Here is a 13,085-nt window from a genome sequence, read left to right as displayed (position 1 = left end):
CTTAAAGTAGCAGTACAGCCTAAAAGGGAGGTTAAACATGCGTTGTTTCTCAGTTGTAGCCCAACAGCACTATGTACAGGTCTTTTTTCGGGATTTTCTTATTTTTGCACAGGTAAATTTATCAGTGTTGTATTGGTAATAACCACAGCTTTCCCCTGGCAGAAATCTCCAAAACATGACACGTTGGTTGGGTACTTCAGGTCTGAGTATGATTAACAACATAATAAGCTACTAAACCGGTTCATTTCCCCATCTTAGTTAAAATATTGCTGCTTGAACCATCTGAACATTTTTCAGTCAATAAGCTACCTGTGAACATGCTGGCAGATACATGACATTTGCAGTGAGTCTGTAATGACTGAATCACAGCAGTCAGAAGGTCAGAGAGGTCCTCACCACCCTTCCATAGGGAGCAGTCTGCAATGAAAAAGTTGAAAAGTGCTTACAGATGAAACATCTACCCAAGAGATTGCATTAGTAATAGAGGCTAAAGTGGATAGGATTGCATTTTTGTAAACATATCAGTACATATTATAGTAGATGATGCATCTCCATCAAGTAAATGAAAAACATAAACATCTATCAGTGTAAGCGGGGGCTATGACAGGTGTACATACCCCAAAAATAAGTGCAAAGAATCTAACCCAAAGATCCAGGAAGAATAAATGATATGTATAGCCAAAAAAATGTTTCTGGTTTTAGAGTAGGGAAGGGCTAGAGTCCCATTCAGTTTATTTTCTGCTGTCTATGCTCTCTAGTTACATTTACTTCCTTTCTTGGAGATGCAACAAAAAGAGAGGAAGTCCCTACTTAAAGTAGAACTATAGGCAAAACTTTTTTTTTTTTTTTCATTTTGGATAAAGCAAGGGAAGGTTGTAACCCCTGTCAGATTTTTTTTTTACCCTATCTGTGTCCCATTGCGGAGATTTCCCTTTACTTCCTGTCCCATAGGGAAACAGGAAGTGAGAGGAAATCCCTGCAAATTAGGGAATTCCTTGGGGACCCCCAGGCCACCAGAACTAGTGTCCCCATTGGAAGATTTCCCCTCCATTACATTTCTGGGAACAACCCAAAATTTGGGATTTTCTTTTACTTTCAATGATAATGGTAAACAGGACAAATAGAAAGGGTGAATCTCATTAATGGGGGCACAGACAGCAATAAAAACTGACAGGGGTTCTAAGCTTTCTACACTCTGTCTAAAACTAAAAAAAGGTTTTGCCTTTAGTTATACTTTAAGCTGGCCATACACGTATAAAATTCAGCCAAACCAGCAAAGAGCAGTCATATTATAATCAGTGAATATAAAGGAGAAAAATATGTCCATTCCCCTATCCCAACGCTATGGTGCTCAAACCTTTACAACATAAAAAACTGATTAGAACGAAATTATCTAAAATCCGAAATGTATTTATCAGCAGCTGCTTAATATAAAACCCTTAAAACATTCAAAAAGGTAAACAGGTCCAAAAGTACCTAACCAGTACCAGGTATTTACCAAAGCAGCGCTCCTGTCCTTAATTAATATGACTGGCTTACATATGTTAATACACATATGTGCACAAAGAAAAACACATTGGAATGACAGATGGTGATAAAAGTCCAGAGAAGACACAGGTGGTGTTGATTGATATATGTGCACCTTTCACCAGAATCCTCACAGCTGTGCGTCACACTCCCCTCTGGGGTTTAAACTCACCAGAAAGTAGTCATTTTCAAGCCTCAAATCACTTTAGCCATTGCCATCAGCAATATGAACTGGATCAGAGCTGCATACAATCTCCACAGGTATTGGGGTTTATGAGAAGAAAAACTCCACATAGTACAGTTCCGTTTTAACTTTTATTGCAATCCTCCAATCGTTAAAAAAAGACACCATAAAACAATCTGCATCAAACTGGTCAAATGTCTCAGTTTCAGCGTTATCGCCAGTCTTACTGTAGAGCCGGAGGTGGTCAAAGGTAGTCTCAGTAAACTGGACAGTCTACGTTCGTTCCTTCCGGTTGTCTCTTCCGGTCGTCGTAAGCTCACGCACTGACGCGTTTCATCATTACGACGTGTTTCATCATTACGAATTTCTGAGTTAAATTAAATCTCTCAATGCCAAAACCGCTCTATTAATAGGTACACACTAGTGGTGACTTGAGTAATGCTCACAGAATACCAATCTCTTAGTTCCTTTATTGACTGCGGCCGACACTAAACATTAGACCATTACAATCTTCATTTATGGCTCATGTGAGCCTATTTAAAAGTAATGCGAATAACATAAAATTGACCAGTCAGTGGAGCAAGGAACAGATAAATTTTTTAGACGTCAATATCTATAGATATAATGACAGTTTGGAGACTACGGTCTTCTTTAAACCAATGGATGGCAATAGCTTTTTACCCACACACACTGATCATCACCTTCTTTGACTGAGAAACGTTCCTAAAGGCCAAATGAAGCGGGTAAAAAGGAATTGCTCCACCACTGAGAATTTTGATGCTCAATCTTTAGTATTAAAAAGCAGATTTTTAGAAAAAGGCTACAATGCTATTCCCCCAAGAAGAATGTCTAAGGGATAAGATACCAGAGACAAGTAATAAGAGCCATGAATGGGGTTTTATATCAGCCTTCCATTCGCAGTATAGAGAAGACACTCAAAATGGAGCTTCCAACCATGCCCAAGTTTATCTACAGGAAATCCCAAATTTTGGAGACTTGGTAGTTAAAAAAAGTGTTAGACCCCCCAACTAGAGTTCCATTAATTTGGGACAGAGATGGCTTTGTCGTGTGAAGAAAATGTAAGTCATGTGTCTAGACCCAAGAGGGGTTTGGACAAGTTCACATCAACCTCTAACAATAAGGAATTCTCTATCAAAGAATTTATCACGTACAACGCCTCACATGTGGTCTATGCCTTGGAGTGCCCATGTGGGCTGATGTATATAGGTAGAACCAAAAGGTTGTTGAGGATTGGAATAGCAGAACATGTCCATAATACTAAGCTGGGTTTTAAAGATCATAATGTGTCACTTCACTTTAACCCTTTCCCGACCATCCGCCGCAGTTGTACTGTGGCAGTTTGGCTCCCCTGGGAGAAACTACGTCGGTTCGCCTTTTGACAACTAGGAGGCGCGCGCACGCACCCGCGGCGCAACGCCAGAGCCAATGCGTGTGCCCAGCGGTCGCGACAACCGCCGGGCACCCATGATCGCTCCACACAGAGACAGAACTGAGATCTGTCAATGTAAACAGACAGATCTCCTTGCTGTCAGGGAGTGAGTAGAGCGATCTGTTGTTCATACTAAGTAGGCAGTCCCACCCCCTCACAGTTAGAATCACTCCCTAGGACACACAATTAACCCCTTCCCTGCCAGTGACATTTACACAGTAATCAGTGCTGATCGCTGTATAAATGCCAATGGTCCCAAAATCTGGTCCCGATCTGTCTGCCATAATGTCGCAGTCCTGACAAAAATCGCTGATCACCGCCATTACTAGTAATAATAATAATAATAATAATAAAAATACCATAATAAAATTAGCTTTTTAAAACAAAAAAAAATGGGGATATTATAGCAAAAAGTACAAAATATTTTGTTTTTTTCTAAATTGTCACTTTTTCTTGTTTATGGCGCAAAAAATAAAAACCGCAGAGATGATCAAATACCACCAAAAGAAAGCTCTATTTGTGGGAAAAAAAAGGACGTCAATTTTGTTTGGGCAAAAACCGCGCAATTGTCAGTTAAAGCGACGCAGTGCCGTATCGCAAAAAATGGCCTGGTTATTGAGCAGCCAAATCTTCCGGGGGGCTGAAGTGTTTAAACTGCCTCACAATCAAGACCCTTCAGGTCTAAAATTTTGGGGAATAGACCATATAAAACCAACATGGAGAGGTTCAAATCTGGTGAGAGAGCTCTCTAAGCTTGAAACTCACTGGATTTTTTTGACAGATACTCTTGCCCCCAAAGGGTTAAACATAGAGCTTGATATTAATTGCTTTATCAGTGACTATTGAGCTCTGTGGTGGTATTGACTTTTTGATATCTGGTAATGTGCACATTAAAATATTCTAATATGATGCTGCATACTTTTAGTTACCTTTATAACTGTAGATTTGAGTACAATTAGAAACAGTGGAGGAGTCTAGATTATTTACACTGTATATTAAAGGAGTTCCCCTTTTAGGTGTAAATATAATTTTATAAGGAATAGAGTTTTTTATAAAAAAAGTTAATTTTGACAATATTGTATTGTTTTTACTGTTTATTTTTTGAGTAATAGTGATGCTTATTGAGATCTTGCTAAGAAAATAGGTGATTTTATTAATAATATCTGTATTAAGTTTAGATACAGATAAGAAAATATGGTATTTAATAAAAGGTACCTGTGATATTTGTACATAGGCTTACATTTAGAGTTATAAACGAAGATTGTAATGGTCTAATGTTTAGTGTCGGCCCGCAGTCAATAAGGTACTAAGAGATTGGTATTCTGTGAGCATTACTCAAGTCACCGCTAGTGTGCACCTATTAATGGAGTGGTTTTGGCATTGAGAGAGTTAATTTAACTCAGAAATGTTGAGATAAATTCCGGGACGCCGTGCCGTAAGGCCACACCTTCAGACAAAGTCGTAATTGACAAAACGCGTCAGTGCGTGAGCTTTCAGTGACCGGAAGTGACTTTTGCGTTCCACAGCCTGAGAGAGACAACCGGAAGGAACGAATGTAGGCTGTCCAGTTGACTGAGACTACCTTTGACCACCTCCGGCTCTACAGTAAGACTTGTGATAACGCTGACACAGACATTTGACCAGTTTGATGCAGATTGTTTTATGGTGTCATTTTTTTAACGATTGGAAGATTGCAATAAAAGGTAAAACTGAACTGTGCTATGTGGAGTTTTTCTCTTATATATCAGAATACCTGTGGAGAGATTGTATGCAGCTCTGATCCAGTTCATATTGCGGATGGCAACGGCTAAAGTGATTTGAGGCTTGAAAACGACTACTTTCTGGTGAGTTTAAACCCCAGAGGGGAGTGTGACGCACAGCTGTGAGGATTCTGGTGAAAGGTGCACATATATCAATCAACACCACCTGTGTCTTCTCTGGACTTTTCTTATCACCATCTGTCATTCCAATGTGTTTTTCTTTGTGCACATATGTGTATTAACATATGCAAGCCAGTCATTATAATTAATGACAGGAGCGCTGCTTTGGTAAATACCTGGTACTGGTTAAGTACTTTTGGACCCGTTTACCTTTTTAAATATTATAATCATTGTATTGGTTTTCCCTCTCAACCTCTGTTTATTTCAGGTATTTATATAGTGTTGACAATTTATGCAGCACTTTAGATGTATATTGTACATTCATATCAGTCTCTGACCTCAAGGAGCTTACAATCTAAAGGCCCACTTTTTTTGTATAATGTGAAAGATGATGTTACGCAGAGTAAATAGATACCTAACATGTCACGCTTCAAAATTGCACACACTCGTGGAATGGCGCCAAACTTTGATACTTAAAAATACCCATAGTTGATGCTTTAAAATTTTTTACAGGTTACATGTTTTGAGTTACAGAGGAGGTCTAGTGCTAGAATTATTGCTCTCGCTCTAACGTTCGTGGCAATACCTCACATGTTTTTTTTCTTTTTTTATTATTAATTTTACTTTTATTTTTCTATTTTGACACTTTCTTATTAAATTTTTTTTTGATCACTTTTATTCCTATTACAAGGAATGTAAACATCCCTTGTAATAGGAATAGTGCTTGACAGGTCCTCTTTACAGTGAAATCTGGAGTCAATAAGTCCCCAGATCTCACCACTAGGCTGGGAAGCCTGAAATAAAAAAAATAAATAAAAAAAAAAGATCTCAGCTTCCCAGCCGAGGCGGCGGCATTTTTTCAAATGCAGAGGCCGGGCGTGACGTCATAACATCGTGCCCAGCCTCCGAACGATCATAGAGACTCCAGGTACCATCTGGCCTGCCGGAAATCTCTATGGTTAGCATCTGGGGCCGGTCGGTTCCTTCTCCGAAACGCCGGTAGCAGGGGCGAGTTGGGAGAAGCACCGGAGGGCGGCGGGAGGGGTGAGATGTCCCCTCCCGCTGCCTGTAAGAATGATGAAGTGGCTGAACAGCCGCTATGATCATTCTTATGGTGTAGGGCAGGGGTCTCTAAACTACGGCCCTCCAGTTGTTCAGGAACTTCAATTCCCATCATGCCTAGTCATGTCTGTGAATGTCAGATTTTTTCAATGCCTCATGGGACGTGTAGTTCCACAACAGCTGGAGGGCCGTAGTTTGGAGATCCCTGGTGTAGGGGATCGCCGGCTCTTTAAAGACGATATCTGAATGATCCCTGTAGCTGCAGGCATCATTCAGATATCACCACTTAAGGTCAGCGACGTCATATGATGTTACAAGGGCAGCAAGCGGTTAACCTACCAGCATGCCTTTGGAATGTGGGAGGAAACCGGAGGAAACCCAAACAGGCACAGGGAGAACATGCAAACTCCAGGCAGGTAGTGCTGTGCATTGGATTCAAACCAACAACCCTAGTGCTGCTAGGCAGAAGTGCTAACCACTTAGCTGCTGTGTTGAAAACACATGTAAAAATGTCCATCAATTAAACTGTCAGAATACACTCATCATTGGCTAAGGCCAATGATCCATGTATTCTGCCATTGGCAGATCCCTTTGTCAGAATACAATATGCAGTAGGAATTGTTTTTTTTTTCGCTAGGCGCACTGGCTGTACAAAAAACAAAACAAAAAAACCCCAAACCTGTATGGTCAGCTTTAGTTTTCATTTGAACAGGTGTCCCCAGTGGAAAATGTATCCATACTTCTTGTTCTGGTGACAACTGTAAACTTTTGGATTTCCCATCACTTTCTATTTCAGTTAAAAAAAAAATCACTAAGTCTTTTTTTTGGGCTATGCATACACTTAAACTACCCATACATGGATCAAAATTTGGCTCGTTAGGCAAGGACCAGCCCAATTTCGATCCATGTATGGGTACCCTGGTTGTACATACGTTGATCTATTGATCGATTTGTGTATAACCAGCCTGTGGTTTATTTCCTGAATGATTAGGGCCATTGGCTTTAGCCAGCAACACTAATCATTGTTTTCTGTCAACAGCAAAAGCTCCCTGCAGGCAGAATACAATAGCACTGCAGGAGGGATTCCCCCATCAACACTGACTGTGTTGATGGGGGAAACCAAGCAATTTTCTTTCTTTCCACCTGTGGTGGAAGAAAAGAAAATTGCACAATCTATGTCTTGCCTCTCTAAACTACTGGAAAGTGAAATATCAGTTTTGGGTGGACTGACCCCTTAAACCAGGTTACAAACAATTTAGCTTCATCTAAATGAGTCTGCTTGGAAGACAGAGATAAAACATTTTGATTGGAATCCTTGACTTAAAGAGGAGTTCCTCCTGGGGAAAAAAAATATTAAAAGTCAGCAGCTATAATTACTGTACAATTACCTGTCCAGGGAGCCCACGATGTCTGCACCCCAGCTGATTTTCAGATCGGCTGCCAGGTGCTGCCGCCACCATTTCCACTAAGGGAAGCCGGTAGTGAAGCCTTTCGGCTTTACGGCCAGTCCCCTACTGCGCATGCAGGAAACACGCTGCACTTTCTAATTGGCCCGGCAGCGGAGGAAGGAGGAGGGGGCCCAAACTTCAGAGGGACGGCGACGTCTCCCAGAAGTGAGGATGGGGATCTGTCATACAGGAAGCAAATAAGCGGAGGTTCCACTTTTGGGTGAAACTCTGCTTTAAATTATAATTGAATTTGCGCAAACAGGTGTAGTGGCACTGCTACCTTCCTTTAATCCTCATCTCCACCCAGTGCTCAGACTATGATTCTGCCAATGACTCTGTAAACTGTAGACCACTGAAGGGACAGTCGGCACTCAAATGTCAAATTGCAATTATCCTTTATTGAAATGACATGAAACAGCTGTAAAACAGCCAATGCATTTGTCCATCAGGCCTTAATCATGGCTCATGATTAAGGCCTGAAAGCCGAAACGCGTGGCTGTTTCATGTCATTTCAATAAAGGATAATTGCCATTTGACATTTACCCGAGTGCCGACTATCCCTCCAGTGGTCTTCTAACTGAATTTACAGTTTAAATGAGCTAAATACGTGTTAAGCTCTCCAATCAGCAGGGAACATGAGCTTTGCTAACTGCAGAGTTGTACATTTGACTAATTAGGGGGCATGTCGGACCTCTGCAATGAGACTTCTGCTTCTGCACAAAGAGCAAGGCTCCCACTCTGCTGGCAGGAGACAGGCTTTTCTACTTCGGCTGTGGCTGCTTTAGAAAGAAAACAAACTGTAAGACATTGAAAAGGTTTTGTTTGGAAGAATCTGGAATATATTTAGCGGACTTAAACTGAAGGTTCGGTTGGTTTTTAATCCTAAATTTAGCCATATGTTACTGCAGCATTTCATTATTGTAATAAACATTTTCTAATAGATAACTTTACATATCATTGTGGCATACATTATTGACGTCAAAGTTTGTTTCCTGTTTCCTAAAGATGTATTATTTATTTTTTTATCTTTATTATATATGGAAAAAGCTGCATATCATATTAAACAGAACATTAGTCTGTAAATCTGAATAATGTCTACTAAACATCATATTTATGCCTGTATGATACCAAATAAAACCTTTGGAACATAAAACAAGGGAGTGCATTCTAAATGTCAGCCACTTTCAAAATTGTGTGCCAGTGTACTGCATGTATTTAGTGTGGGTGGTAACTGAGCAGATCAGGGATTGTGGGGTGTACAGACTAAACCAGGGACACTTACCAGAATTTATCTTAAAGCACAGTGTTAGATTCTGGTGGGCAGCCACTGGGGGGCAGTCATTAACTTGCCCAGGAGTGCTGCCTCCGAGCATGAACAGTGCAGGCATGCCTTCTCCTTGGCTACAAAGGCTGGCAGATATATTTACGTCCCTATGGGGGAAAAAAAAGAAACGACTGAATGCCACATTGGATTGGGTGAAGTTTGGCACATGAGTTGCTCATGTTCATTAATTAGTCAAATCTGGTGGAACCAGGCTTGATTCTGATTGTGTTGTGATTCTGATTCTGATAGTGAAACCCATCACACCAGAAGCTGGTGACATTAATAATGGTTTCCTGGTGGATTTCCCTCAAAAGCACAAGGTCAGTACACTCTAGGGTGAAGAAACAGGAGATTGACCTCACAACAATATGCTGGGTGTCTCTTTTGAAGTAATTGGAGTAAAAACTTGATCTGACCCTTCCACACTCTATTCTAAACCAGGGGTCCCCAAACTTTCTAAGCAAAGGGCCAGTTTACTATCTATCAAACATTAGGGTGGTCCCCGGAGAGTAGAAAATGCCCCAGCGTCAGTGGAAGTAAACAATATCTCTGGCTAGGTGGTCAGTGGGAGTAAGAAAAAGACACAGCACCTCTGGTCAGTAGGAGCAAGAATGGTGCCCCATGTTTGGTGTCATTGGTAGGAATAGTGCCCCATCGTTGGTGTCTTTGGGAGGAATAGTACCCCATCGTTGGTGTCTTTGGGAGGAATAGTACCCCATCGTTGGTGTCTTTGGGAGGAATAGTACCCCATCGTTGGTGTCTTTGGGAGGAATAGTACCCCATCATTGGTGTCATTGAGAGGAATACTGCCCAATCGTTGGTGTCATTGGGAGGAATACTGCCCCATCGTTGGTGTCATTGGGAGGAATAGTGCCCCATCAGTGATATTGGAAGAACTGTGCTCCATCGATGGTGTAAGTAGGAGGAAGAGTGCCCCATCTTTTGTGTCATTGGGAGAAATAGTGCCCCATCATTGGCGTCATTGTGAGAAATAATACCCCATCATTGGTGTCATTGGGAGGAATAGTGCCCCATCATTGGTATTGCAGGAATAGTGCCCCATCATTGGTATTTGAGGAATAGTGCCCCATCAGTGGTGTAAGCGGGAGGAGTAGTGCCCCATAGTTGGTGTCATTGGGAGGAATAGTACCCCATCCATGGTGTCATTGGGAGGAATAGTGCCCCATCTTTGGTGTCATTGATTGGAAAAATGGTGCCCCATCGTTGGTGTCATTGGGAGGAATAGTGCCCCATCATTGGTATGGAGGAATAGTGCCCCATCATTGGTATTGGAGGAATAGTGTCCCATCATTGGTGTAAGCGGGAGGAGTAGTGCCCCATCTTTGGTGTCATTGGGAGAAATAGTGCCACATCATTGGCATCATTGGAAGGAATAGTACCCCATTGTTGGTGTCATTGGGAGGAATAGTGCTCCATCATTGGTATTGGAGGAATAGTGCCCCATCGTTGGTGTAAACAGGAGGAGTAGTGCCCCATAGTTGGTGTCATTGGGAGGAATAGTGCCCTATCCATGGTGTCATTGGGAGGAATAGTGCCCCATCATTGGTGTCAGTGGGAAGAGTAGTGCCCTATTGCTGGTCCATTGCTGGTGTCAGTGGGAGGAATGGTGCCCCAAGGGCCAAATAAAGGCAAGCAAAGTGCTGCATATGGCCCGGGGACAACAGTTTGGAGGATACTGTTCTAAACCAATAATCAAGCTGCGATTGAATTTCCATTTTGGTCCAAAATTTAGAGGCAACCACCTATGCTTTATCATTCTGAGAGGCCTTTTGACCAGGTTTGCAGAATCAGTGAGGACACATTTCTTGACTTTCTAATTGACTGTGGTGGGGACCAGGTTGCAGAATGAATGCCAGAGCAGTGAGGTTCTAGATCTGAGCCAGAAGCATTAATACACTATCAGAGGTTGGTAAGGGTGTTGTCGGAGGGTGAATGGGGGCCGGGCAAACTGCAGGAGGAACAGAAGCATGTCATCTAGATGATGGAGGAGTGTAAGGCAGAGGGGGCCGGAGTGGAGCAAGAGCCAGTGTAGAAATCTACTGGAATGCAGAGGGAACGTAGGTGGAGGTCACCAGAGGATGTCATCACTTAAAGAACTGAAGGGAATGTGAGAAAGAAGGAAGGGAGGAAGATGGGGATGGAAAGAAGGGTGGAAAGAAAGTAGAGAGAGAAAGAAAAGATAGAATGCAAGGAATGAACAGAAAGAAGAGCTGAAAAGAGGAGGTGCACATTATAATTGAAAAGCATAACTAAACCCAAGAACTAAAATGTAATATATTGTAGCTTACCAGTCTTTAGCTGTGATGGCTGCATTCGTTTTCTTTTTTTCAACTTAAAAACATTTTCGGCAAGTATAGAAAATACCTGTTTGTTCTAAAAGCAAATACATTGGGAGGGATTTACTAAAACTTGAGCACTAAGAATCTGGTGCAGCTGTGCATGGCAACCAATCAGCTTCTAACGTCAGCTTGTTCCATTACGCTCTGCCAATAAATCCTAGAAGCTGATTGGTTTCTATGCAGAGCTGCACCAGATTTTGCACTCTCCAATTTTAATAAATAGCCCCCATTATTCTATCGTGTAAGCTACCGGTATGTATACCATCAACCCCATGTAATGGAGAATGACAAAGGCAAACATGTTTGAAGTCCAGCCTTTGTGACAACCTTGGCTCCTAGCTACAAATGGACAGAAAGTTTTATTTGCAGGATTACCATGTAGAAAAAGAGGGAAAGAAGCCTGAATAAAATAATGCATCCAACACATTTAAAGTGCAATTACAGTCAAGTACTAACTAAGCCTAAACCTACTCCCACCCCCATTCTAAGCCTATTGTAACTACCCTTTAAAGGAAAGAAGTCTATACTTACCCATGCTGAGGGCACGCCAGTCATGATCTCTCCAGTGGTCGGCTTCAGGAAAGGCTACAGAGCCTGGGCAATGACGTTACCCATAGGCTTACTATGGGGGATCTGTTGTTGCCTATCCTTCCTCTATACTGAAGTTGGTACTGGGACCCAATCATGTGACCAATGATACTCCGAGAGGCCACAGAATAGTTAAGTATTGGCTTCTTTCCTTTACAGGGTAGTTAGAATAGGCTTAGAATAAGGAGGGGAGTAGGTTTAGGCTTAGTTAGTATTTGACTGGAGTTACACTTTAAGCTCTGGTAAGCTGTAATATATTCCATTTTTGTTTTTAGGTTTAGAATACATTTTTGTTTTTTGGCTTAGAATTGCATTAACTTTAAGGAGACAACAGTTTTTTTTTCTCTTACCATGTATGCCAGTAAATAATATTATTGCCTGTGGTCAGGTCCTGAAGGGGATGGGGTCCCATGTCTTCATAATCGCCGTATACTAAAGCATTCATTAAACCACTGGTGGTATACCGATTCTTCAGCAAAACATCACTATTCTTCCCCAAGTACAGTGCTACAGCACCACCTCCCTTTTTTAACAGGAGGGCATTGTTGGGAAGAGTCTGCTGAGCTTTGGGAAAAAGACCAAACACAGATGACAATGGGTGAAAATGAATACCAGAGAAACTCAAAAATGAAAAATATATAAGGTGACAATACTGAACCTGTGACCAGGCAATAGACATTACAATATTTACATATTCCTAATTTGCAGCAAATAAGCTTTACATCAAGTCCTCATTAACCTCTGTAGCTGCAGGCACTGTTGAGAAATTCATCAAAATTCACAGCTGATTAACTGAAGTTACAACTTATACTATATTGCCAAAAGTATTGGGACACCTGCCTTTACATGCACATGAACTTTAATGGCATCCCAGTCTTAGTCCATAGGGTTCAATATTGAGTTGGCCCACCCTTTGCAGCTATAACAGCTTCAACTCTTCTGGGAAGGCCCTCCACAAGGTTTAGGAGTGTGTCTATGGGAATGTTTGACCATTCTTCAAAAAGCGCATGTGTGAGGTCAAGCATTGATGTGGACGAGAAGACCTGGCTCACAGTCTCTGCTCTCATTCATCCCAATGGTGTTCTATCAGGTTAAGGTCAGGACTCTGTGCAGGCCAGTCAAGTTCCTCCACCCCAAACTCGCTCATCCATGTTTTTATGGACCTTGCTTTGTGCACTGGTGCGCAGTCACATTGGTCCAGGAAGGGGCCATCCCCAAACTGTTCCGACAAAGTTGGGAGAATAAAATTGTCCAAAATGTCT

At 41.7% G+C, this 13,085-nt stretch overlaps 1 protein-coding gene across 4 annotated transcripts in view; it reads right to left on the bottom strand.

The window, feature by feature from the left end:
- Positions 1 to 13,085, bottom strand: part of LOC141148849 (uncharacterized) — a 70,814-nt gene that overhangs the window by 38,088 nt on the left and 19,641 nt on the right. For all 4 annotated transcript variants that reach the window (XM_073636646.1, XM_073636645.1, XM_073636648.1 and 1 more), the window contains 3 exons: positions 12,174 to 12,387; positions 8,834 to 8,982; positions 310 to 417 (listed from right to left, as the gene is read on the bottom strand). In XM_073636646.1, coding sequence (XP_073492747.1) covers positions 310 to 417; positions 8,834 to 8,982; positions 12,174 to 12,387 — 471 coding nt within the window. The remainder of the gene's footprint in view (positions 1 to 309; positions 418 to 8,833; positions 8,983 to 12,173; positions 12,388 to 13,085) is intronic.

Source organism: Aquarana catesbeiana, linkage group LG06 (assembly GCF_042186555.1).
Source record: "Aquarana catesbeiana isolate 2022-GZ linkage group LG06, ASM4218655v1, whole genome shotgun sequence".
NCBI classification, from domain to species: Eukaryota; Metazoa; Chordata; class Amphibia; order Anura; family Ranidae; genus Aquarana; species Aquarana catesbeiana.
Note: the sequence above shows the minus strand (reverse complement) of the source record. Positions and strands in the feature narration are given on the sequence as shown.